Source organism: Pteropus medius, unplaced genomic scaffold (assembly GCF_902729225.1).
Source record: "Pteropus medius unplaced genomic scaffold, Ma_sr-lr_union100, whole genome shotgun sequence".
NCBI lineage: Eukaryota > Metazoa > Chordata > Mammalia > Chiroptera > Pteropodidae > Pteropus > Pteropus medius.
In genome coordinates this window covers 2,769,026-2,796,223 of record NW_024340701.1, presented here as the reverse complement: position 1 = coordinate 2,796,223, position 27,198 = coordinate 2,769,026, and the positions used below count along the sequence as shown (strand labels likewise).

At 37.7% G+C, this 27,198-nt stretch overlaps 1 protein-coding gene across 5 annotated transcripts in view; it reads left to right on the top strand.

Moving 5' to 3' along the window:
- Positions 1 to 26,281, top strand: part of EFCAB14 (EF-hand calcium binding domain 14) — a 33,484-nt gene extending 7,203 nt beyond the window's left edge. Inside the window, exons 3-11 of one of the 5 annotated variants that reach the window (XM_039885414.1) lie at positions 764 to 909; positions 8,702 to 8,800; positions 11,447 to 11,557; positions 13,621 to 13,725; positions 14,738 to 14,929; positions 16,408 to 16,494; positions 18,653 to 18,764; positions 19,800 to 19,925; positions 22,785 to 26,281. In XM_039885414.1, the coding sequence (XP_039741348.1) occupies positions 764 to 909; positions 8,702 to 8,800; positions 11,447 to 11,557; positions 13,621 to 13,725; positions 14,738 to 14,929; positions 16,408 to 16,494; positions 18,653 to 18,764; positions 19,800 to 19,925; positions 22,785 to 22,960 (1,154 nt within the window). In that variant the 3' untranslated portion in view covers positions 22,961 to 26,281. The remainder of the gene's footprint in view (positions 1 to 763; positions 910 to 8,701; positions 8,801 to 11,446; positions 11,558 to 13,620; positions 13,726 to 14,737; positions 14,930 to 16,407; positions 16,495 to 18,652; positions 18,765 to 19,799; positions 19,926 to 22,784) is intronic. The other 4 variants (XM_039885429.1, XM_039885421.1, XM_039885434.1 and 1 more) reach the window with 4 other exon arrangements.
- The last annotated feature ends 917 nt before the right edge of the window (positions 26,282 to 27,198 follow it).

Sequence of the window (27,198 nt, the reverse complement as noted above, 5' to 3'; positions counted from 1 at the left end):
TACATCACCTAACATGTTCTTCCTTTATCTTCTCTTTCACTTTGAGCTTTTGGGTTGATTTAAGACTTAAGAAAATTCTCTGTTGTTTATGAAAAAAGATTTAAAATCTTAGTCCTCATAACAGTACTTGAAAGGTGGTAAGAACCCACCTTGCATTTGATTAATTCGATATAGAAAAAAAGTAGACTTAAGCACTTACAGATATAACTTAGGATTTCACCGTGAGCATTAATGTAATAAGGTTTATAAATCTTCATTGACTAATCAAAAAAGCTCCTTTATTGAGCTGATCAATACTTAACATTTATCATTTACTGTATGCCTGGCCAGCTGTGTTTAGTACTTTACAGCCATTGTTTCACTTGATTCTAAAAATCCTGTAAAGTATATTTTACCTCTGTGTTACAGATGACGAAACTGAGCTCAAAGAATTTGAGTAATTTGCTCAAGATCACAGTAAGTTACAGAGTGGAGATTCAAGTCCAACTCTTTCTGCTGATATTCATCGTTATCATTTTTAGCCATCTGACTTTTTTAAAAGTTGTTTTGCCAGTAGTGAAATAGCCCCAGTTAAAAGAGAGCTTTAGTGTTAAAGATACACATTTACATAAATAAAAGAACAGTGCCATTGATAGATATGAATTCAGCCATTATTCACGCAGTGTTAACTTTTATTAATCTACTTTCTTTCCTACTGTATGATCCTTGTTTTCACCTTAGAACTTTATGAATATTTATGATTGTTCTTATTTTTTGCTTTTAGTGGAATCTAATCAGAAAAGCTCATTCCAAGAAATTCCCAAACTTAATGAAGAACTACTCAGCAAACAAAAACAACTTGAGAAGATTGAATCTGGAGAGTTGGGCTTGAGCAAAGTATGGATAAACATCACAGAAATGAATAAGCAGGTAGCAAAAGTGATTTTATTTCTGTGTAAGTTGCGAATAGTTTTTTTTGGTATGAATTTGTAGTTGTAAGACACTCTGCATTGTTTTACTTTTTGAAATGGTATTTTGCCTACTGTGATCCTAACATGTTAAAGTTGAGTAAAATAGGTAATAGTTGTGCATTTACCAAATATTTAAAATGTTAACCCTTTCTGCAAAGGAGTAGTTTAACCAACTAGAGCAGTTTAGAGGGAGTTGGAAATTCTTGAGTCAACTTTTTTTAAAGAGCAGCGTAGGTATTAAATAAAAAAAAAGAGTGCCATCTAACCCCCAAGAGAAATGGATAGCCTATTTGTATTAGATTATGAGAGCTTATTTTGTTTAAGAGAGTTTACAAACTTATAGACGCAACCATGGATTGTAGTGCTATGCACCATACTAACAAAACTGGAAACCATCCACAGCAAATGATAGTTATTCTAGCATAGCATAGGAAGCAGTGATAGAGTTAGCTAAATACCTTGTCCAGGCAAGCAAGCCTAGAGCAAAAACTTTTGCAGTCCCTAAATTGGCCAGATCTCAGTAGTCATTGATTCCAAAAGAGGAGGAAAAGGACTTATTCAAAGGTTGTTGATCAAGCATCTTGTATGTATACAGTTGCACTGGGTAACTATAGTAGCTATCCTCAGGTTTTGCAGTTTAGTTAGGGAAGATGTGCATTGAAAAGAAAACAAGTACCCAATGAATGGTACACTTGCAAAGTGCTTAAAAATAGATACGCCATCCTTGTTGGGGCTAAGAGGACAGTCTATTCTTCAGACTGCGGTCACAAAGTTCAGAATCAGCCAGTGGCAGGGAGCACTATGCTAAGATAAAGTACTTATGCATATTTCTAAAGCTACCCCTACCTTTCAGCAGTAGTTTGAGAGTGGTATTAATCTACTTTCTTTCTACTTTCTTTCTACTTTCTTTGGTATGGTTTAGCACGTAAGACCAGAATTCAGTGGCCTGGGTCTGCGACTTTAAAATTTTTGCCTGGAACCCACAATAAATGTTACATCATTATCCAGTAAACACATACATATATACATATATATAACTAAATTAAAAGTTTCTGAAAACATTAGCTTACTCATAATATTATGCTTTATGATATTTGATTTTCTATTCAGTTCTATTTCATTTTTTTAAATTCATGAAATTGATGGTTACAACACCTAATATTTACTCATTACCATTTATCCTTGAACTCTTAGTAATTAGGGAGAAGCAAGTATTCACTCTTCTTTTTTGCAACAAGAATAAGATAAACATGGCCTTGCTTGTATTCACAAGGCAAATGATCAAGTTTGGCCAGAGATTACATCAAGTGAAAATGGAACACAGCGAAGCATTGAGAAATAATTATCTCACTGGGGCAAACCATGGATTCCATTTAGTCAGTCAGTCATAGAGTTTATAGTTCTGAGTGAGGATGAGATCTTTCAGGATGACGAGCAGGCAATGTCAGCTATTTCCCATCTCCTTATAAGTCAACATATGGGAAGAGTCAAAGGGGAAGTCTGTTCTTGGTGTGAGAGGACACACAAGTTTTTAAATCTTTGCTACATATTTTGGTTTCTGAGTTCTCTTTAACCAGGAATCTAGAAAAAAGAATAATTTTATTAACCTGGCTGTTATTTTTAATACAAAAAGTACCTGGGAAGGCAGGTATATAGGAAAGTTTACTTCAGTCCTAGGGCTTCATATATAAAACTGGGAAAGACTGAACTGAAACCCTTTCCATTTGAGCTTCAGTAGATCTTCAGAGATGATGGGACAGACTGATGAAACCATCCTGATGCAGAGAAATTCTCTGCTGGCATGGGCACAGAAGGACAGGCAGGTGGTGGTGAAGTAGAGCTTTATGTCGGTCCAAAGGGAGCTCATCATTCTCTGAGTGATTTTCTAAAGTTAGTGTTATATATCTTTGATGATCTGTTCAAGTAAAAGGCATTTGTCCTAAATCAAAATAGGTATAAAAATAAAATTAATATTTCTCCATGTTTCTGTATCTAAGGGTAAGTATATCAATTAAGATGCTTTTAGTGGCAATTAAAAAAGTCAAAGTAGCTTAAACAACAAGAACATGTATTATATCACTTGACAAGAGCTATCTTTCTCACAATATGAGTTTAAGTTAATGCAGCCTGGAAAAACCTTTAGTTTGAAATAAGTTAAAATCAAATTTTTCATAGAAAATCTTTAAACTAGTAGTTAAAATCTCATTTACTTTTCTGTTTTATTTATGAAACCTCTGGTTTCATACCCACGACTATTCTCAACCATTATAGGGAGTTTCCTCCCCTCTCTCTGAAGACCATTAATTCAACAAATGTTTAATGTGCAGCTTTTGTGGAGTTAGGTCTTATATTCAAAAGCAGAAATGATGTGATTCCCACCCTCAAGGCTCTTACAGTTAATGGAGAAGATAGAAAAGTAAATAATTGTAAAACAGCCTGATAAGCAGTAAAAAGCCAGTCCCTATGAGCACTGTGGGGGCATTTTTAAGTATATTTCTAACCCAGACTGTCTGGAGTCAGGCAAGGCTTCTCAGATATCTTCAGCTGAGTCCTGAATGGCAAATAGGAGTCGGCCAAATGAATTCTGCAAAAAAGAGAGAGGGTGTTCTAGGTAAAACATTAATACACTTGATTCTCATTTGCAGATTCCATGCTTGCAAATTCACCCAATCACTAAAATGTGTTTGTGATCCCAAAATCTATGCTTGTGGTGCTTTTGCAGTCAGTCATTCACTGACAGGCATACAGTGATGAAAAATTTGAGTCACCCAATGTGAATGTTTTCAGTTGACATCAAACAAGGCCACACTCTGCCTTGTTTCAGCTCATACAGTAAACAAGTTTCCTTTTCATGATATATTTAGTTCCATGGTTTTTGCACCTTTGTGGGGTTTTTGTTTGTTTGTTTGTTTTGTGATTCTGCTGCTTAAATTGTCTACATAACAGTGCTAAAGTACTGTTTAGTATTCCTAAGTGCAAGAAGGCTGTGATGCGACTTTCAGTGAAAATACATGTGTTAGATAAGCTTTTTTCAGGCATGAGTTTAACAATATACATTAAGTAAGATGTCTTTAAAAGAAACAGACATAAAACAAAATTATGTATTATATTGATCAGTTGACAATAAATGTGACCAGAGGGCTTTCAGGAAGCTAGCTCGGTACTTCTCTTAGGAGCAGTGGTTCAGTAATCACTAGTTCAGTGTTAGCTGCAAATTTCTAGAACTACTGTGAATAAAGAGAATTGACTACATGTACAAAAGCATAGATGAATGAAAGACATAGTGTGTTTAGGGAATTTTGGTAATTTATTATGGCAATAATGACTTTAGTGGAAAGAGGCCATAAGTAAGGATATGTGAGTAAGAACCATATCAAGGATCTTGAGTGCCCTTCTTTGGTAGTACACTTTACCTCTTTTTTGGTACTCGGTCCAGGTATTTTATGTGATCATTATAGTTGTTCACCCCCTTATCTAAGGGGGATACGTTCCAAGACCCCCAGTGGATGCCTGAAACAGGATAGTACCAAACCCTCTATATTACTATATTTTATCCTATATATACATACCTACGATAAAGTTTAATTTATAAATAGGCACAGTAAGAGATTAATAACAATAAAATAAAACAATTATAACGGTATACCGTAACAAAAGGTATGTGAATGTGTGCACATGCGCACTCTTTCTCTCTAGTAATTTTTGCATTTTTCAGTTCAAGTCTATTCCTGAATCTTTGTAACCATCCCTAATGTGCAGTGATGGCTCGGTGTCACTGGTTTCAGGTGATACCTTGCTGCAGTCTTCATACAGGCTCAGTGTTCTAGTGCAACACGTTTTCTGTTCCTGTCTTCTACCCACAAATTTAACGTATTTTCGTTCTTACCTGAGCACTTACCACACACTGTGGCTGTAACTTATGCAGTTTGAGGTGCAACAGCAAAACTAGCATGAATTTTGTGGATAGAAGATTTGTTCTTTCTATAGAGCTTAGTAACCTAAACATATGATTTTTTTTTATTAAGAACTTCTACCTTTTCACTTAAAGGGAGCACTTTACAGCTTCTCTTTAGCATATTCAAATTGCTAGCATTAGCAAAATTAAAAATACTCTTGAGCTTTGGGGTCTAAGTAAAATAAGAGTTACTTGAACACAAGCACTGCGATACTGCAATAGTCAATCTGGTAACCAAGATGGCTCCTGAGTGACTAACAAGTAGGTAGCAAATACAGTTCAGATACACTGGACAAAGGGAAGATTCATGTACTGTCAGGACGGAGAGAGATAACAGGAGATTTCATCACGCTACTCAGAATGGCACGCAATTTAAAACTTATGAATTAATTTAGTTCTGGAATTTTGCATTTAGTATTTTTGGACCACAGTTGACAATGGGTAACTGAACACAGAAAGCAAAACTGCATAAAAGGGGGAAGCAGCGTATTCATGTATGCAACTAATTAGAAGTTTTTATACTATACTCTGTTCTTTATGTGTGATTATGGTGATGATGGTGATGTTGATAATGATGATGACAATTAAGATAATTACTATGATGATAACTATCATTCATTAAATGCCTTCTTTGTGCAGGCCACTATAAGATGCACTACAAATGAGACCTTTTTTGCTTCTATAGCCCTATGAAGTGATGGTGGTATGAAGTGGTTGAGGTTCAAAGATGTTAAGTAGTTTGCTCAAGGCCACACAGTTATGTAGTGGTGCTAACATTAAAATATTCAAGTCCTAAGAGCCTGTTTTTTTGTTCCAGTTTCCCTTTCTGACCTCCATCTTTATATCCTCTATAGAATGAAGTAGGTGCTCATTAAAGTTGAAAGGCTGTGATATCAGGTTCCTACTTGAGCTTATAATCACTCATCATTGATGATTGTATGTTTAGTAACTTTTTTGCTTACTATTTAAAGAATACTTAATTTTAACCCCCAAGCAAAAAAAGCAGCATTTCAGACTTTATAGTATAAAATGATCTGCAGTAGCTATTTTTAATTTTGCTAATAAAAAGTCATATAATATGTATAAAATTCATGACTCATCTTTTGGCTGGAATGTGAGTTTTTTCCTTAAGTTTCCACTTGATTCACCTTCTTAGACTCTTTGAATTGCACTGTGTGACTTTTAGAGATAAGTTCTATAATGCTTGAATCTCATCTGACATTCTAGAATGTGTATCAGAGATCAAAGCAGTCCCAGAGATAGTAATGGGAGAGTGTCGTTTGTCTCTCCATTCTGCTTACACATGTAGTTTGCTGCAGTTTTCCACAGATTTTGACATTATTCCACTCTTAAGAGGGGAATGCTGAGAGATGGAATCCTTCTTTGCCATTTATGGGAATATAGCTAAGTTGTAGCGACCAGTGTGTGGTCCAGGTCTTATGAGTAAAAAGTCCTGTGTGATGTTTGGTAATTAGAGAGTTCATGGTCAGCTCTTCAGAGCATACTCTTTCAGTGAGGCAGCTGATACCCTAGGCCTTGAGAGTTTGGGGCATGGGGGAAGTGGAACAGTAACCTCACCTTATCCTGCTTACACTGGCTTTCAGCTACTCCTCTGGTTTGGGGTGAAATGGTGGCTGTCAGCCAGCCAGCCACACTGGCCATTTGTGAAGCCATTACTATTCTTGAGAAACTTAATCAAATAATCACACAAATAAATAAATCGTTGTCACTTTGAGAAATGCCATGCAGAAAAAGTGTTCCTGGGCCTATTGGTGCTGTTGTTCCCTCCCTATGACCCAATGCCACATCCGCCCTTCTAACCTAGACAGAATACCTGTGTTATTTTTATATATAAAACTCTTACTTCTCCATCAGTCTGACTCCTTCAATGAAGCCTGTCCCATTCAGCCTGCACTGATACTATCTTCAGAACTTTCTTGAATATCACACTTAGTACTTAATTTTTTCTTTAATGTTGCCTTTCTACTTCTATCCCTCTACCTCCCTCTCTCCCTCCCTCCGTCTTCCCCTCCCTTTCTCACTCACATTATGCACTCCTGCCCCAGCCTTCTTTCTATTCTTCAGCTATGGCAAGCTCTTCCCTGTACTGGGGCCTTTGCCCTAGCAATTCCTTATGCCCTGAAATATGCTTCATTCAATCTTTGTCTGATTAATTCCTCATTATTTAGATCTGAGTTTAAATTTTATCTCCTTATAGAGGCCTTCTCTGACCATCCAATCTAAAGTAGCTACCCAGTCATTCATCAAGTTACCTTATTTTAATTTTCTTCTAACATATCCTACTATCTGATACTTTTCTTATATAAAATGTCCATCTCCTTGCACTAAAAGGTAAACTCCAAAAGATCACCGACACCTGTGTTGTTCATCACTGGTATAAGTTAGGCTCCATAAATATTTGTTGTGGGCATGAATGAATGAATGAATGAATGAATGAATAAAAAAAATGCTCCAATGCCCCTGAACATTTTCCTCCTAAAGGGAAGAGGGAGCAGAATTCCCAACTCCTTGTTGGACTCCCTTATTCAGAACACACTGCTGCTCACTCCAGGAGCTCTGCTTAAATTCTCTGCATAGTACTTACTGTTATCTGGTACTTTTCTTCTTTGTTTTTCTCTCACCTTCCACTATGATGTAAGCCCCGTGAGAACAAAACCTCCTGGTGTTGTTTGCCACTATCTCCACAGTGCCTGCAGCAGTGCCAGGCACAGAGAAGATGCCAAACATTTGTTGAAGGAAAGAATAGGAGATCAGGTTCACTTCGTTTTATATCTGTCTGGTGCCTACCACAGTGTTAGGTGTATAACAAATACCCAGAAACTTTAGTGGTTACTCTCTGAGGCCACTCTGAATATAATTGCCATTGGTAGAACTGTGTCCTCATTCTGCCTAGAATTGGGGGCAGGAAAGCTAAGAATCTTTCAAGAATGTTTTGAGCCACACTGCATGGTTGTTAGAATATGATCTCTGCAGCCTGAAGTTGAATATTATACAGGTTCCCCAGTCTCCAATCGACAGAAGTCCAGCTATTTAGAATTCTACCCCTAAATAGCAGAAGAGAAGATGTATTTTATTTTGATTCAATTTCTATTTTAATACATTCAGTGCATCCGTCAGCAAGTCAGTGGGTATTTATTGAGCCCCTTCAGGGTACAAAGTAGTGCTTTGGTTGAGCTATTGAGTTTGAAATATTAATCACATTGTTAAACCAAAACTAAATCCCCAAGTAGTTGAAAGTGCTGCTCCAGTTGTCAGAGTACAGTTGCTGTATTTTGTGATGATGGGCTTTTACTTTATAATATATGTACTCACTTGGGCAAGAACAAAAGTTCAGTAAATAACTGAGGTGTTATTTTTTTTACCAAAATGACGTCTTTCAGGGGTCTTGGATCATTAGCTTTCTTTCTGTCCAATCGTTGAAGGATTGTGTTGTGATCACTGTTGTAATCATCTTTTGGGTAATTTAAGGTTTTTGGACCTTGTACCTGCCAGGAGTATGATAAAGAATAATACTTGCATTTTCTTTTTTGGCTCTAGTGTTTAAATTGGGCAGGGAAAGAAGGGGTGTTATTGCCGCCTCCTAGATCTCAAGTCTATTCAAGGTACTATAGTTCCTCTATTCCTGTGAGCTGAATAGAGTGTAATGTATGGATCACAGAAATGCATGAAATCCAAGGGTGCCTTGACATCAGCATCAATTGTAGAGTTTATGAAGGAAGCATTCACTGTGCAAATTTTGTTTCTATTGTTTCCATTGTTATTCTTTTCCTTTCAGATTTCTCTGTTGAATTCTGCAGTGAACCACCTGAAAGCCAATGTCAAGTCAGCAGCAGATTTAATTAGCCTGCCTGCCACTGTAGAGGGACTTCAGAAGGTAAGTGCTATATGTATGGGCACTGTGATTAACCAACCTACTGCTTCTTACAAGTTTTCTTTGGAAGGCTAACCCTTGAAATCAGCTGCTCCATGAGGACAGTAATAGAGTATATCACTGTTTCTAAAGAGTTCAGAATATCTCTGTTTTGGTCTGATTAGTTCAGCCTTTGATTTGCAACAGGCGACATTAACTCTAGTTATGTAGGTTCATACCTTTTTATTTGGCTCTCCAAGTCCCAAGATTGCTCTGCTGGGACTCTTAGGTTAACCTATGTGGGTTTGGCTTTCATCATTTGCCTTTTCAATTCCTCATCCACAGTGTCTTCATGAAAACAGACCAATTGTACATGAGATTTGCTCTAAATTACTATTAATTTCTAAATTACTATTTTCTTTCTAAAAAAATTATATGAAGAAATGCAAAAATTAAAAAGTCAGGATATGATAAGTGTTGGCAAGGATGTGCAGCAAAGAGAACTTTTAAACAGCCCTGCTGGGAGTACGTATTGGTAAAAGCATTTTTGAAAACAAACATATTATTTTATAAAGGTAAAGGTGCACATCTTCTAAGCAATTCACTCGCAACTTTAAGAAAAATAAAGTAGGGACAGCTTTGATGAGGCCAAATTCTTCTTGCCACCGTTCCCGAGGGCTTAGTGGAAAAAAGGTAAGACTTGCATTAGAAAAGGAAACTGGTTTATCTTGCATTCATTAATTCAATAAACATTTGTGGAGCTTCCTCCAGTATGTGCCAGGCACTTTGCAGTTGTTGAGGATACTAGTTTCAGGGTTTTGCTCTAGATTCTACATGGCTCTGTCAGCTGCTTCCTTTAAAACAATAATCTTGAACAAGAAATTACTATCTTCTTGCATCCTGATGGTCTCGTAAGTCCAGCCAGTGAGGATTCTCTAACATTAGGTGTCTTTGAATGCCTGTAGCTTCTGTAACAACAGAGTATGCATAGATAACATCCCAGCCTATAGATTTTACCCAGTGTGTTGTCTCTTTGCAAATCTATGTGTTTATAATGTCAGGCACTACTTATATTACAAGTGGCTCAGTTCTGAAGTGGTAGTTCATCTCAAATACATAACTTCATTGTACTCATGTGAATTTTTTTTAAATGTTGTTCTCTTGGAATCTTGGCTATCAGTATAATAATATAAAAGACCTTGGTTAAAAATACTAATGCGACACTATAAAATTGTCAGTATATCTTAATAAAAGGCCAACACCGCCAAATAGTAACATTTTGGGGGATGTTCCCTTAGGACAGTTCTTTTTAACCTATTTCCCATTTAGAAAAAAAAAAGTACAGCTTGCTGCCAGCGTTAATTTAACATCACACATGGGATGTTAAATGTTTCTAGGATTTGACATTTTTTCAGCCATGGAGAATTACTCTGTTTTGTAAATGGAAATACCATTACTAAAAACAGAATGCTATAAATAAAATGATGTCATTTGTTTCCAAAGACTATCGATATACTAGAGCAATGCAAAAATAATAAGAAAAGAGAGATATTTCATGGCAAACTTTGGGGGTAAGGTTAGGACTATAATCCGCAAGTTATCGCGGGGTAAATACTGCAGCTGCAGGTGCCGCCAGCAAGTGTTCTCGGGGCAAACGGGAAAAGGGTTAAAAAGATGGTTTCTGAATCATATTGCCAAATCCCTAGTCCACTTGGGCTCCTCGGGCCTAATGAAAGCAAAGTAAGCTACTACTCTATCTAACTCTACTCAATGAGATTCTAAAGTAGAAAAAGAGCAAATGCTGCCAAATAGACTTTTTCCTTAATCTCTGCAATGCTGGTTATCCCAAAGCCAAATGGTTGCGCCCATTTTCACTCAAAAGTCATCATTTTCTCCTGACTCAGTGGCAGTCTACAGTGTTAGCTCTGGCCATCTGCCTGCCTTCAGCCGGGCTTGGTAGAGGCAGTTTATAGGGGAACCTTATCTGTGGGTCCCAAATTTATAAACTAATATCTTTTTTTTAGGAACAATTTGGTTTTCCTCTAGGAGAAGTCTTTTAAATTGGGAAAATTGCTTGTTTTATATATGTATATAGATTCTTGTTAATTGTGTCAGTACAAACTACATGAAATTCATAATTTGAAGCTATTTGAAGTAATTAAAAACACTGATCTCTATTAGGTCAGTGTTTAAAGTAAAATGAAATCACAATGATATACCACTAAACTCTCACTAGAATGGATAAAATTGAAAAGATGCAGGTACCAGTATTGATGAGGATATGGAGTAACTGGAATTCTCATACATCACTAGTGGGAATGTAAAATGGTATAACTATTTTAGAATAGTTTGGCGTTTTTTAAAAAAGTTAAGCATACATCTATCATATGTTTAGCCATTAACTCCTAGTTATTGTATTGATGAGAAAGCATATGATAAAGGGAGATGAAAACATATGCCTACATAAAGGTGTATACATGAACATTTTATTGCAGCTTTATTTATAATTGTCACATATCTAAAACAACCTGGACGCCCATCAGCTGGTGAAGAGATAAACTGTGATGTATCCACACAATGGAATGCTACTAAGCTACATGCTCAGTAGCTACACATGGATAAATTTCAAAATTTATTATAATTATTAATAATAACTATGTTTCTGTTCAGAGCGTAGCTTCCATTGGCAATACTTTAAACAGTGTCCATCTTGCTGTGGAGGCAATACAGAAAACTGTGGATGAACACAAGAAAGCCATGGAGTTATTACAGAGTGATACGGTAAGAAAATCTACAAATGCTACGGAAAGTCAGCATACTCCTGCCCACTCTTCTGTGTAATAGTAGTAATACCCACTTTCCATTTGTCTAAACAGACCCTATTATACACCTTTTTAAAAGATATAATAAGAAATGTTTATTGATTTTTTGACAATGTAAATTAAGCCATTAAGGTGGGTACAATTAAGAGCTGAGTCTTTTGCAAATGTGCTGAAGGAGCTAATAGTGATAAGACACAGTTCCTGAGGGTGGAATGGGTAGGAAAGAAAATAGAAAAGCAGAAAAGGGAAGTGGCAAAGTATCTGTTATTTATTGCTATATAACAGATCACCCCAAATTTATTAGCTTAAAACAACATGTTGTTATTTCTCACTAGTCTATGGGTCAGGAATTTGACAGGGCTCTTAGACTGTGGAATGATGAGAGACCAAGTGAAGAGCAGTTCTAGAGGATGAAAGGTCCTCTCAGATGTTCCAGCTCCAGCCAGGCCCCCAGTTGAATGCAGCCATATGTGTGACTTCAGCCTACACCATGTGGAACAGAATACCCCCACCCCTGCTGAGCCCAGTCAACTCTCAGAATCCTGAGAAATAATAAATTGTCGTTTTAAGCCACAAAGTTTTGAGATGATTTGTTATGCAGCAACAGATAACTGAGGCAGAAGCAAACCCCTGCAGTGCTCGGGAATTGTTTTCGAATGTCCTCAATGCTGTGCAGATGTAAGCTGTCTGCAGTCATGCAGGGGCCTAATGGGTACTCAGCTCCATGTAGGGTTTATGAAGGGTGGAAAGGATGGCACAGCCTCCGCTGCTGTCCTGGGGAGATGAGTTATATGTACATGAAATGGGGACTGTTCAAGCACACAGACGTTCCCTGGCTTCTCCACTCATTTCTAGGTCTGCTTCCCATGCTTTTTACAAGCTTTGGATTTTGAAGTTTAAACAGGGCAGTTCGTACCAAGGAAACCAAGGCTATATCAGAGCTCTAGAACAGAGAGTTTTCATTTCTTCAGAAAGAGTACTTCTCACTGTTATTTAGTGGAGGTGACTGGGGTAAAAGCATTGATCTCAGTGTCCAGACACCCCAGATTCCAGCTCCAACTCTGCCATTGAGTAACTGATCCATAATAATAAAGACCTCTCTAACTTACCAATTCTTTCATTATTATTACTATTTTAATATCTTCAGCATTTTCTCAAGTAAATATTTGATAAAATATTTTTTCTTAATGCAAAAATTCATACTTTATAGAACCATGGGGTTTTTACCCCCTCCTCTCCTCCTCTTCTGTGGTTGCCTTTTGTTTCTTATAAAAGGGGGGTTGTTAAATGTCCAGGATTTCAGATTTCAAGGGAAACTATTTTCACCAATTGCCTTCTGCTATAATTAAATCTACTTCTTTTAAACTTCCATGGTTGCCAATAGTAATCCTCCTTCTGGCATACTTTGTACTGAATAAGTCATAGTTATGGGCTCTGAAAGATTAAGCAATACAGAGTTTTTCCACTAGAGGGAAAATGTATATATAAACATGTTATACGTCTCTGCAAAGAGAGACTTGAGCAGTGGGAAGGGAATGGGAAAGGAAGTGTAACCCTCAAACATAACTTTTGGCATATGCTATAAATGTGCGTAATTGGTTGTTGTACTCAGTGCCCACAGCCAGTGGTTACGTGACCGATTCCTGGGGGAAATGATGACACTAACCAGGTCCAGACTGAGTTGGTCCCTGGGATGTTATAGTGATTCTGTAGTTTCTTGGGGAGTACAGGTAATAAGGACTGGTTCCTAGGGAGTCATTCTGTTCAGAGACTGAGAAACACTAGGAGGATCTCAGTTCCCTAAGGTGCTGCTGGTCCAGTCCATGCCTTAAGCTGGGCATCCCCAGAATTACCGGGAGCCCTTGGGGCCTAGCACAGGGCTGGCCACACTGTAGGTTCCTGGGCAATGTTGACTAACCTGTGGATGCCCCATGTGAGAAGCTAAAATGTTATGGGACCACCCCAGATGGTTAAGTAGACCTAGAACTTACTGCCTGTACTGATCTCTATTGCTGTTAATAGAATCAGCACTCCTCGAAGGAGACCAGTGGAAGCAACCAGATCACTCCATCACCTTCAGCTCCATCAGAACTTGACAATAAAACCCACAATGAGAATTTGAAACAGGTAGTTTTTGTCTTTGGCTTAACTCCCTGCCACCACAGTGGACTCTGGAGGCAGCCTGAGTAGTTTGAGCTCAGTGTTGTGGTGCCTCAGCAGGCATCCGTGTATATATTTGCCTGGCTGAGAGCTGAGCAGAGGGAGATGTGTGATGCTGTCCTGTCTCTTTTTTAGCACTCTTTTTTTTCCTGTATGTCGATCAGTGGAGTAAATTCCTTTTCACACCTTGAAAGACATAGAATGACCAGATTATTTTGAAACTCTTTATGAAAAATAGCAATCTAGGCAAGTTAAAGATGGGTAGATAGCAGATTAATTCAAAGTGATGACTATTTTGAGCCACAGTAAATTCTAAGAATGTTAGAAAGCATATCCTTGAAAAGAGTCTCTAAAGACTAAAGACAGAGGAGGAAAAAGGATATTGAGTTCAGAATCACATTGAAGAGCATAAGGGAAATCTTCACAAGAAGAATTCCTGTCCTGAGTTTAATGCCCTTTGAAACCTATGTCATCATTTCTATTTAAGTAGTAATCAGTAACTAAAGGATGTCAATAAAAATAATTGAATCTTGTACTAAATAATGCACTAATTATGGTTTTGCTACATGAGCCAATTCAGTAATTGGTATTGTTCCTAGGGTAGTTTTGTTCTGACAAATTAGGTTAATGGACATTTCAGTTAATAACCCAGCAGGCTTTCCTGCCAGCAAGTGAGGTAAACATTGGGGAATTAATTCCCAGGCTCTCAGCTTCCTGGGACCAGAGAGTGAATCATGTGGGTAGTCCTCGTCCCTCTTTCCCCCTCCTGTCTAGCTGAGGTCAAACAACTCCAGAGGGAGTAAACTGGAAGCGATTTAGAGTGGAGGGACAAAGCAGAGACAGACGATCAATGGTACAAACCAGGAAAAGGAGTTTACTTCAATAACTTGACATAAAAACGGTTGTTCAATGCTGCTGGCCTGCTTGTCTAGTATACATTTTTAGCTGGATTCCACAACTTGATTTATTTCCACTCCAGGATATCCTGTACCTTCACAACTCTTTAGAGGAGGTAAACAGTGCCCTAGTAGGGTACCAGAGGCAGAATGATCTTAAACTCAAGGGGATGAATGAGACAGTCAGTAATCTTACCCAGAGAGTCAACTTGGTAGAAAGAGATCTGGTTGCTATGAGCAAGGTAGAAAAACAAGCGAACCTGTCCTTCAGCATGGTAAGCCTTTTCAGATCTTTTGTGATGTGTTGTGTGTTCTGTGTATACATAAATGACATTCCACCACCTTTTCAATCTTCTGTCATATTTGAGAGGCTACACGTTTGTGTTGTGCTTAATCCTTGTCTCCTCTAATCTTTACACTAGCTCTCTGATGTGAATGGCCCAGGCAGTGTTGGTCCTGATTTGGATAGGAGATGTAGAGAGGTTCAGTTGCTTGCCCAGGCCTCACCACAGGTGTTGGCAGAGATAACAAGCCTATTATGTTACCAGTGACCCATCTGGTAGGGAAGCTCTGGCACATTTTCCAAGCGAGGTCATCTTGATCTTTTCTAAGTTATTAAGGGTGAGAGCAATGACAGTGACAAGAGCTAAAGAATATTTTGCCATTTTGTGAAGCCCGAACTCGGCTTTCAGATTTATCCTGCTTTGTTTACAGATTAGGGGAATCCTTTTGCATATAAGGTCAGGAAAGCCATTTAAAACAGATCTGACCAGCTTCTCAAGTTAAGAGATCATTGAGTCCATCCTCTCATTTTACATATGAGGAAACTGAATGACCTACTAAGTCACCAATGCTGGCAGACCATGTCGTTTACTTATTTTCGTGTTATTGTGAGTAAAACGTGTGTTTCTTTAATCACCTTTTACATATACTTTGTGCTGGGATCCATGTGGATTATTTTTTAATAGCTGCAAGCCCCTACCCTTAAAGATTTCATACATCAAAGACACAGACATGTTTAAAGAAATGGAAACCAAATATAGGAAATTGTGCTGTAAATTCAAGGAACCACCAAAGCTGAAAGCAAGCCCACAAATAAAGTTGAACTCTGGCACATAGAAAGCAGCATTTGAACTGGCTGTGCCACATTGGAGCCTTGGCAAGTTGCCTCGACTTAGCTTTGAGTGTGGAGTAAGACCTGTTCCCACTCCTGCTTTACAGGAGTGTGTAATTAACTACAAAGCTGGGAAGATTAAAGGAGCCTTATTTTTAAAAGCCCTTTTGAGCTTAGCTAAACTAAGCAGGAGGGCTAGGAATTTTGGATGGTTTGATGAGTATTAGGCCTTGAAGGTTTTCAAGGCTTATTATAAAAACTTACCACCCCAAAAGCCCTGTACTCTCTCTCCTCCCTACTTTATTTTGCATCAAAAGAGGAAATTGTTAATAGTGCCATCCGTCTTACTGTTTCTTCTGACAGCATCATACCCACAATGGTTCTAGGTAAAAGTTCTCTCTCTTTATACTTCAAAGTTTTAAGTTTGTGAACGAAACAGCTAGACTAAGCATCATTTTCAGCTTTGTATCTCAGTGGTCTTTCTTCCTCTCATCTCTCATTCTCCTACTGGTATTTCTGTTGAAAGTGTTCTGAGACCCATTAAATAAGTTCAGCCAATTTATTTAAAAAGTGCTAGATGTTGTTTAAGTTTTAATGTTTGCCTTTAATCTCCTCTTGTTGTTCTTTTTACCCCTTAAGATGGGTGATAGAGCTGCCACTCTGAAAAGAGAATCTATACATCAAGTGACCAATAGAACAGATACAGTAAAAACCCAAAGTATAAAGGTAAATAACAGGAGGCTTACTCTGAAGTAAATATACAGGCATTAGCATCTTTGTGCTTTGGAGCTACTGCTTCTTTCTCAAAAGGAGCACTTTGATCTCATTTGCTGAAACTTCAAGACAAAGTAATAGATAAATAAGTATGTTGAATAAATGAATATAAGGCACCTACCCTGTGCCAAGCACTTTGCTAGGAGCTGAGGTGACCAGAGTGAGCAGGATAGACATGTGATTCCTATTCTGATGGAGCTCAAAGTCCATCAATCAGAAAATCATTAACACATAATTGAACAGATAATCACAAATATGATAACTGCTACAGAGGAGAAGTATAGGGTATGATGAGGGTGTTAACAGGGATGAGGAAGGCTTCCCCAAGGAAATGACTTTTAAGCTAAGACAGTAAGTTATGTGTACTGATGATGGAGAACAGAGACTTAAATAGTCTAAAAATGGTGTCTAACCTAAAAATTATTTCTTATTTTTAGATTGCTGTCTCAGAACTTACATAGCCAGTTCCCTTCACCTTGTAGCTTTCCCTTTTTTTGTTCATCCCAGACATATTGTCAAGATAGGACAAGCAATCTGTGATCTACTCTGATATCCAGGGAAAGAAAGTTTATTTGCAACATTCTCTATGATTAGAGTGTTGTTTAATATTATAAGACCTGGGCTACACTAAAGGAAAATCCAGAGAGATTGTGACTAAGTAGTTAAAATACCATCTCAGGTACATATTGACAAGATCAGAGGATATGAGGTTCAGAAGCAATGAATTTAGAAATGAACCATATAGTACAGGCAGTTTTTGATGTAATGATTTCCATCTATAGTTTTTCTTCCTTAACAGTTTTGTATTGTCTAGATAAAAATCACATGTTAAATTTTTAATGTTCTGTAAACTAAATTCTTGTTGCATTTTCTGCTTCTGCAAAAAACAAAAACAAAACAAAACAAAAAAAAAACACAACTTTTTAGAAAAACCTCACCTGGAGAATGACAAGAAAATTTAAGAGCCAGATAGATATGTGTTGAGCTCAAAAAGTAACAGGTGGTTACTATTGGAAAGTAGTACTGATTTCAGTAACAGTTCACATTTTTTTAACAGTAGATATCAGAATAAAATACAGCTAGTACACATTTTTACCTAAATTTCTTGTCTTTACTTTCAGACCCTTTGTGTTTTTTAACTGCCATCTCAGTGTATTAGTCTTTTTGCGTTGCCTCATCTAAGCTCCTTACCATAAATTCTTCAAGCATTTAGGACCTAATTTTAGTTACATATGTCCATATATTAGCTCCTTAAGTAAACCAAGAGTGATCTACTATATAGTTAACTATAAGAGTAGAAATAAAGACAGGAGAGAAATAAGTAAATATAATTGAATAAAAGAAGCATGTAAGGAGTTGTTCTAATTAAACATAGGATCAGGACCTTTCACCCTAGCCTAAGCAGTTAGAAACTGACCTCATAGAAACCAGCCTTCTCTCTTTTTATAATTAAATGTATATGCCACTCTAGACCATCCTGGGAATGAGGCTGGGTATGGGGGGGTGGGGAACTTTTTAAAAAGATATAAATAAGACTTTGAATCAGAAATATTACAGCTTCTTCATGTTCCTAACAGTTTCTGCTACCAGTTGAATCATTACCATGGGAGGAGAAAAGAAGATCAAGGGAATATTTGTGGTTTGGTAGCTTTTTTGTGTAAGGTGATAAGAGCATAAAACTCGACCTAAAGCAGTTTAGTCACAAGGTGAAGATATTCAGGAAAATTATTTAGTTAATGTGAAATAGTTCTTAGAAAACAATATCCTACTCACTTAGGAAATGGGTATTACAGAGGCATCTGAGCAAGGGTACATTTCCTTTACTGCTGACGCATACATGCCTTCCCTCATCAGCCAAATGTTCACAGCGAATCAGGCCATCTGTAGCATAATGTTCCCTTAATGGGCTAGACTCAAATCCAGCTAGGCCCTCATCAACACTGAGTACCAAAGATATCTCTAGTATTTGTGGATTCATTCCTTCATTGCATGTATTTATAGGGAACCTACTGGGGGTGAAGCACTACATGCTAAATAGGCTCTAGGAATATAATGAAGAATCAAATGAGGTCTTCCACCTTAAATCTTCTGTGATCTTTGTTTTGGGCAGAAAGAAGATAGTTCAGATTCTCAGGTATCCAAGCTAAAAGAGAAACTGCAGCTGATCAGCGCTCTCACAAACAAACCTGAGAGCAACAGGCCTCCAGAGACCGCCCATGAAGGTGAGATATTCAGGGCTGACTTCTGAATATTTCACGCAGGCTTGGGCAGCTTGCCTCCCACACAGGGAGTGGAAAGGTGTTGCAGCAGGACTGATCGAACCAAGTGAATGATGCCTGAGCGCACCGAGATGAAGCTGATACACTTTGCTTTCATTTGGAAAAAGCCCATTTGGTACATGATTTGTACTCCAGTCTATTAAGGGAAGAAAGGGTAATGTTTAGCTGGAAATAGACTTCTCCATGCTGTCTGCATCCAATTATAGGCAAAAAACGTGACTGTCATAGTGTGTATTAAACCAACTAAATGTTGTTTATGGGAGTCTTTTCATTTCTGTAAGTGCGTAAAATTTACTTAAAAATAAATATTAGTTCTTCTGTAAAACCATTAACAAATAATAGGATCATTGAGTTGGAAAGTCCCTTGGCTTCAGGTAGGGACCTACCTAGTCAATATTGGCGGATGCATCAGCCTGGTTTAAGCTCTGTAAGGATGTAACCAAGGCATTGGACTGTTAGCTTTGACTCCTAGCCCCCACTAGTATTCTTAACTTGGGGGAAAACAATACAACCTCTTTTGTTCTCTTTTGGGCAGGAGACAGACTATAGTGGGAGGCCTTCTAACATTGTGCTCCATAATCATATGATAACATTGTTTTAGCACCAGCTGATCTGGTGGTACATCCTGCCATATCAGGCTTATAGCACAGCTCCTAGGATATCAGATATCCAATACTGTTCTCACTTGCAGCTTAAACTCTTAACATCTAAACATGTATAATGCTAACTTGTACTATAAGATCTTCCAATGAGACCACAGCTTCAAACCTTAATGGTATATAATACTGATTAATCTTCATTACCCACAAATCATATTCACTTAGTCACTATGCTACTTAATTCTCAGCTATTTCTCTTAAAATAAGTATATATGCAATTAAATTAAACCAGTACTGAAGGTCCTAAATGGTGACCTTCAGTACTGGTTTAATTTGGTATCAGATTAGACAATACTAAAACCATATGTGTTTGTTACAGAGGACGTACAGAGTTTCACATCAAAGCCATCAGCATTGCCAAAATTTACACAGTCTCATGGAGACCAAATTGAGAAAGCTACGCAGCTGAGACCTATCTCCCTACCAGGAATTTCTAACATCGAAGGTAAATTTTTATACCATGGAGTAATAGGAGAAATATTCAAAATTATAATTTTTATTTTTTTAACATGATTGAGTACCTCCTATGAGCTAGATTCTTGATACACATTATATCATATAATCCTGATTAACAATCCTGGGAACATAAATATTCATGTATGATACCTATTTTACTGATAGGGAAACTGCCTAAATCCACACAGCAACTGATTGGCTGAGGCAAAATTCATACCAAGACAGTTTGATGTCAAAGTTTTTACTCTTAACCAGTGCACTATATTATCTCTCTACTAATGTTTTTTTTAGAGTTTTCATTTATTCAATGAGTGCCTAATTAGTCCCAGTGCTAAGCGGTAAGGATACAGTATAAGAAAGTCTCACTTTCCTCACGGATATAACAGTCTAGTGGAGAAGGCAAACAAGCAAACACAATACTGTGAGGTTAGCAAAATAAAAGTAAAAGCTGACCTATATGTCAGGGCCCTCCAAAAATGAAGAGTCCTTTGGTCCAAAGTCAGCAAGATAAAAATTAGTAGGAAAGGTATGATTCACAGAAAAATGTGTTGCCTTCTGTGCTTCCAACAGTATATATTCTATCCCTCATTGTGATGTTCGGGTCTACAGATTTTACATTTGCTAACTGCCTAGAAAATCACCCCTCTCCTGTCCATCTACCTTTGCCTGGCTCTTCATCTCAGCTTAGATACCGTTCCACCAGGAGACTTTTCTGACCTTTTATAACACTTTGTTTGCCCCTGTTTAGCACATGTTGCTCTACTGTAATTTCTTAGGGAAATAAAAAATTAACCTTACCCTCAGCCCCTAGCATAGTGCCTGGTACACATGAATATTTGTTAAGCGAATGAGTTATCTACAGGCTACAATTAAAATTTAAGCGTAGAAGACTTAAATTTACATTGCCATTTAAAAGCATATACTTTTTTCCTATCCCCAGTTTTTTTCTTTCTGTTTTTTGAGAGAGACAGGAGAGTGTTAAGTTATGTTTATTGGCAACACAAGTTGCTTCCTCCCACTCTCCATTATTACATCAAGAATTGATGAGAGGAAAGGCTGTTAGAGCAAATTAAGAAATAGCCATCTTAACAGTTATACTTCAACCCCTAACATAGGCCTTATATACTTTCAAATGACTATACTTTTGAAATGACCTGAAATAGCAATCAGATTTTTATTTGTATACTGCTACCAAGTGCAGAGCACATTTTATAAACTCATGCCGCGCATACACACACACACCATTTTCCAGCTAGCCACTTGGTGGCAGGCAGTGGGAACAAGCATCCCAACAACTTTTCTGGCTTTCAGAGAGCTTTTGAGACTTACTTAGCTGCTTTGCTGAGGCTATCTTAGGAGTGAAAGTAGGACCTTATTCAGAAGCTTGTTTACAAAACTCGTTGATGGTCTGGACCTTGTACTACAACTGTTTCTCCTCCTGTCAGACCATTTTCACTCTTCCTAGGTACCAAATAGCAGGAGGCCTATTGAATCGAAGTGTAAAGTTGAATAAATGAAAAAAGGAAAAGAATTTAGGAAGATTTTTAAAGAAACATAAGCCTCACTGTCTTCTGGTATTAGAGACTAAATCTAAGAAGGGACACTGTCAAGTCCTTTTTAAATGTTCTGTAAGTAACTGACCCTTCTAACTCTTCATTATGGGGTCCTTGAGAAAATACCAGAAGAGATTGTTGATAGAAATTCTCCAATCCTATTGGCTCAAATAATATTTTAGAAAGGAAAAAGAAGATACTGATCAACTGATGGTATTGCTCTCTCTTATCTGGAATAGAGAGAAGAAGGGAACGTACATAAGTGAGCACAAAAGCCTGACACTGTGTATACAGTATACCTAGCTTTGAAGAGATATATAGTCATCTGGGTTTTTAAATTGAGATATTATTCACTCTTTTAAAATGTATAAGTCAGTGGTTTTTAGTGCGTTCACCAGGGTGTGAAACTATCACTACTATAATTGCAGAACATTTTATCATCCCAAAAAGAGACCCTGTATCCTTTAAACAATCTTTCCCTATTCCCCCTCCCCCTAGCCCTGATAACCACTAACCTCTCAGCCTATCTCTTTGGATTTGCCTATTTGGGGTATTTCATAAAAATGGAATCAAAACAATCCATAGCCTTATGTATGCTTCTTTCAGTACGCTCCTTTAATTTAGCATAATGTTAAGGTCCATCCATTTTGTAGCACATAGCAGTGTTTCATTACTTCTTATGGCTGAACGATATTCCATTGTGTGGATATAGTGCATTTTGTTTATCCATTCATCTGTTGTGATGGACATTTGGATTGTTTCAGTTTTTGCCTATTAGAAATAATGCTGCTATGACTATTCATATACAAGTTTTTATGTAGACATATGTCTTCATTCTCTTGAATATATACCTAGGAATGGAATTACTGGGTCATGTGATAACTCTTTAACAGACAGTATGCCGTAGTCTGTTTTACAGGTTCAGCTCCTTTCAATTAGTTCTTTAGGCTTCTGCAGTCCTTTTTGCTCTTTTAGCATTAAGAACAAAAATCTGGAAAATCTAAAAGGAAGGTCTTGGACAAAGAGAAGGTCAGTCCATTCATTTCTCCTGTGATTATCTGTCACTGCTTCTATTTTGGGAGGATAGTGTCATACAGTATTCCTCTCATTCTTAAAGGATCAAGAATTAGTCTTTCTGGTTTAGTGAGGTACTAAACTTTACCTTTTGGAAACAGAGTCTGCAAAGTAGCTTTCCTTTTAGTGCCTTAAATTCAGTTGGGGCTATTTTTTAAACTGTTAACTAAATATAACTATATGTATAGACATATACACTTTATGTAATTCCTTTTTAACAGATCTTCAGGATTTATTCCACAAGAGTGGCCAGAATGTCGATGGGAAGCTGACCTACCAGGAAATCTGGAACTCCTTAGGTTCTGCCATACCAGTACCGGAGAGTTTGAGAGAGTTTGATGTCGATGGAGATGGAAAATACTCATTCTCGGAGCTAAGAGTAGCTTTAGGTGTCTAGCCTCATCGGGCATATTTAGAAACGGATGTATACCCCGGACTGCTTAATGTCTACGCACCTAACAAAGACACCCTTTTACTTACCTATCAATCCTCCAGTCCTCCAAACTCCTGTAGCAGACATGTTGCCCTTTTAACTTGTTTGAAATGCTATATAAAAGTTATTTTTTTAAAAAAAGAAGACCATTTTACTTATGATATTCAGAAATCTATGATTTCCTGGAACCAATAAGATCTTAATTTTAAAATTGCCAGAAAAAAAATCAAGCCCTCTTTTTTTTCCTCTTTCCTTTTTTTGAAGGGAGGAGACCTTACCTTTTAGAACTGGAAAATGTGTATGTAGAGAGAATAAGCCACCTTTTATATTTCACATAAATTTGCCTTAAATTAGCTGCACTTTATACAGACTCAGAAAATGTCTTTCCTTTAAAAGATAGACTTTTTCTGTTTGTAAATATTTAAAATGAAAGAATTGTGTATATATTTTGTGAGAAGTAGAAAGATTGGTTTAAAACAGGATGTGAACAAATGACTTGTTATTAAAAATCACTAATCTGATCTGGTAGTGGCTGAAACTATGTCCACGTCTCCTTCGGGCATCTCCTTTAGGTGATGCCATGGGATTTGGCCTGGTGACTGAGGGAATAACTTTAGGGAGTGGACACTGGGTACAGTGCCACCTCAAGGCTCAGGAAAGTGAGATCTGGTTCTTTGTTCCTATCCCCTCAACCAATTTCAACCTGTGAACCAGAGAAGACTTGTTGGGGATTTTTGTCATTTTAAATCCTATTTCAAGGTTTATGAGCATAGAAAGTTATCCAGTGGAGAGCTACATCCCTGCCCCCACAAGTGAGTTAGATTATCTTCACACACATGCACACACGCACACACACTCCCTTCCTCCCTCTCTCTCTCTCTCTCCCCACTTCCCCCCACCGCCCCCACCTCTGGTACAATCTCCATTCTGAATAGCAGGGCTGAAGTCCCTTGGTCCTGTCTTAGCCTGGCTGCCCAGGAGCTGTAGAGAAGAGCTATGCCTCTAATTTTGACCCAGGATACTCTGTGAGATTTTACTTGGGGCCTAATCAAGAACCTAATATGTTCCCCTGTGGGCTAAGGCCAAAAAGGTTGTGAACATACTAGGTTTCCTTATAATTATTAGCTAGAAGCTTTATGTCCAGAGGATGCCAAACAGTAGCAGACAGGCCTGGAACATTGAGCTTCATGTGATGATAGCAAGTTTTTTCAAATCTAATACAAGTGCGATAGTTTTCCCTTTAAATAATTCTGTAGGCCTAAAGAACCCTGGACTAGAAGGAATTATACCTTTATGTCACCTATATGTGTGCTGTGTTGTTCTTAGAATCAGTCTTTGGACAATGCAAAAGGTAAAAAAAATTATAAAACTTAACTATGCTGTAAGCCAAGTCAGGGAGAAGCTAGAGAAGTTTCATGGCACCGACTTCTAGTGGAGCTCATTTCCATTTTAGCTTTGTCCAAGTTGCCCTGTTAGCCATGTGTGTAGTTAAACACCCTTAACTACTTAAGGGCTGTTTTCTTTTTTTCATTTATATGATATTCAGCTTGGTGTTGGCTAACCTTGATTTTTTTTCCCTTAGAAGTATTAAAATTCAGTTAAATCAAGGTGAAGTCTTTTCCCATGAATGTGTCTGCTTACCTCATTATGGCTTATGCTTCTCTCTTTTTTAAAAAACATTTCCCTTGCCCATCTGACCTATTTCACTTTCTTGGAAATGTTGTAGTATAAAATTAGCCTGGCACTTTAGGTAATTTTAAGATTATTCTTCTGGCTGCCTTCCATGTCCCCCCACCTTTTTAAATATGTACACCCTTACAGATTTTGTAACAACATTCTAGCAATAAATTGAATTATACTGCTATATTTGTACATACTGTACCATAAATAGTATGTCTGTACCTGGAAAGTATTTTTTTGAGAACTGATTTATATGAAATATACTTGAGGGTAATGTAGCTTGTCCTTTTTAGATACAAATTCTTATTCATATAGGCAGATAGTTTGAGGACACCTTAACTCTTTGTTGTACTTTTCTTTTGTATCAGATATGGCTATCCATGGAGGAGTCAGTTTTGTTTTTCAGTTTATCATCTGTTTTCACCTCAAGCTTGTCTGGCTAACCTCATCCCTGAGCCAGGTATATAGTACCATCCTCTCCCCCTACCACATTTGGCAGAGATGTTCCTCCTACACGCTCAGGTCTGTGAATACCCTTGTCACACTGCCTGGGAAAGTGCCTTATGTCCCAGACAGAAGTAGGGCATCTTGAACTTCTTTGTTCTCAATAGAGCAGACTCATGGCTTAAGAAAAGAGCCTCATAAATCTATTATTATTCAGTATTAATTGGGATTTTATTTGTAAATTATCTTACTCAACCTATGACTTGCATTTAGCTGTCATCAAGCCTCACCTGCCATATCTTGGCTCTGAGAAGATGTTTGAGGAGAGGTGGTGAGTTTGGTTTTAGATTTTGTTTCAAATACTTTGCCTTTGTCACTCTGGCAGCTCCTACTGCTGCCTCCGTAAGTTTCCCATTGCTTCTTGGTTCTTTTTTCCTTTTGCCTTGTATTGTCTGGCATAATTATTTACTTAGAGGGCCTCCTTATAAATCAGAGGCAAAAAGGTATAGGAAGAGAGGAACCAAAAGAAGAGAGAACCCGGCTTAGGGATAACTATGGTGTCTTAGGGGCTGAGAAGGGCCTGGCACTTAGGAATGTGTCTGAAACAGCAAAGCTGAGGAGTGGACACCCTTCACCTACTGCTAGCTACTTTCCCTCCTGTTGGAGTTTCCTCTCTTTACATTGCTGGACAGAAACCCGCCCGCTCCTCCAGCCCCCTCAAACACACACCCAAGCGCACCCCTGCTGGTCTTTCGGTCACAGTTGAAGATTTTAACTGTGATGGGTTCATACTCATAATGGCCTGCTGTTGAGTTGTTTTTAGTGACAGCTTTCATTTAATACACACCTCATTGCCTTGCTTGCCAGCACCAGCTAGATGTGGTCCCTTCTTTCATATCCAAACCAGAACACATTTGGGTATTCCTGAGCTTTTATAGAGCCTGTATTGTTTTTTATACAAACCTAGCCTACCTTGTTGTTTTCTCACATTAAGAAATGTCAATCACTTTGCTTTAGTGGAGCTATTTTGGTAATGTATAGCAATTTTGGTTCTGTTTTAGGGAGTGAATTCAAGGTTTCCATGACTTGATTTGAACTTTGTTTATTTCATATTAGTAAAACAACCATTTTAATTTATCTAAATAAAATATTTCCTTTTTCTTCCACTGTGTCTATGACTAAAGGCTCCCCATCTCCCCTGATTACTAAGGAAAACAAATATTTTATATATATATATATATATATATATATATATATATATATATATATATATATATATATATATATATTTCTGCTTTGATCTCTATTTTTATGGACTCCTTCCTCCTTTTGAAAGCAAGGACTAACAAATGGATGGTGGGCACAAGTAATGTTGAAGAATCTGCCTGACAAACCACAGAAGTTGGCCTGAAGAAGTGAAGGCTGTTTCTTTGGCATCTTCAGGGTGGGGTGGGAGAGGGCAGGGAGAGGGACAAGTGAGTCCCTACCCTTGTATCAACCAGAGAAGCTCTAGTTATGCCTGCTTTATGTTTTGAGATTTAGTATGAGCATGTTTACAAGAAATGTCCCACAGCCTTTAAATAAAAGAAAAGGGCTTGAAATCAATTGGAAGAGAGGGGTCTTATAGGGGTTGGGGCTTTTTCACACGAAGAAAAATAGATTAGCTCTACATGGTTGCTAAATTCTGAGATTACACACACACACACATCTGGGTGGCCTTTCCCCTCAGGGAAGACTACATAAAGTTTAGGTCATTTGAGTATCTTACCAAATATGGTAAAATGATTTCCTTATTTCCAAAGCAAAAGGAAAAAATTTATATCCTGGGGCAGATCTGAGCTTTCTTACCTTTAAACTGGGACCAAATAGCCAGTATTATTTTTGTGTCTCCAGACAAATTTTCCAGAAGGTACAAAAATTAATATTCTCGTGTAGTGGATTTTACCTATTGGAGGGGCCATGAAATCCTTTGAGAGGAAAAAAAAAACCTATAGATATAGATATCCTGTGTATAATTTTAGGGGGTTCTCTAAACAGCCCTTCCCCCAAGCCAATCTGTGGACCAAGTTAATTACACC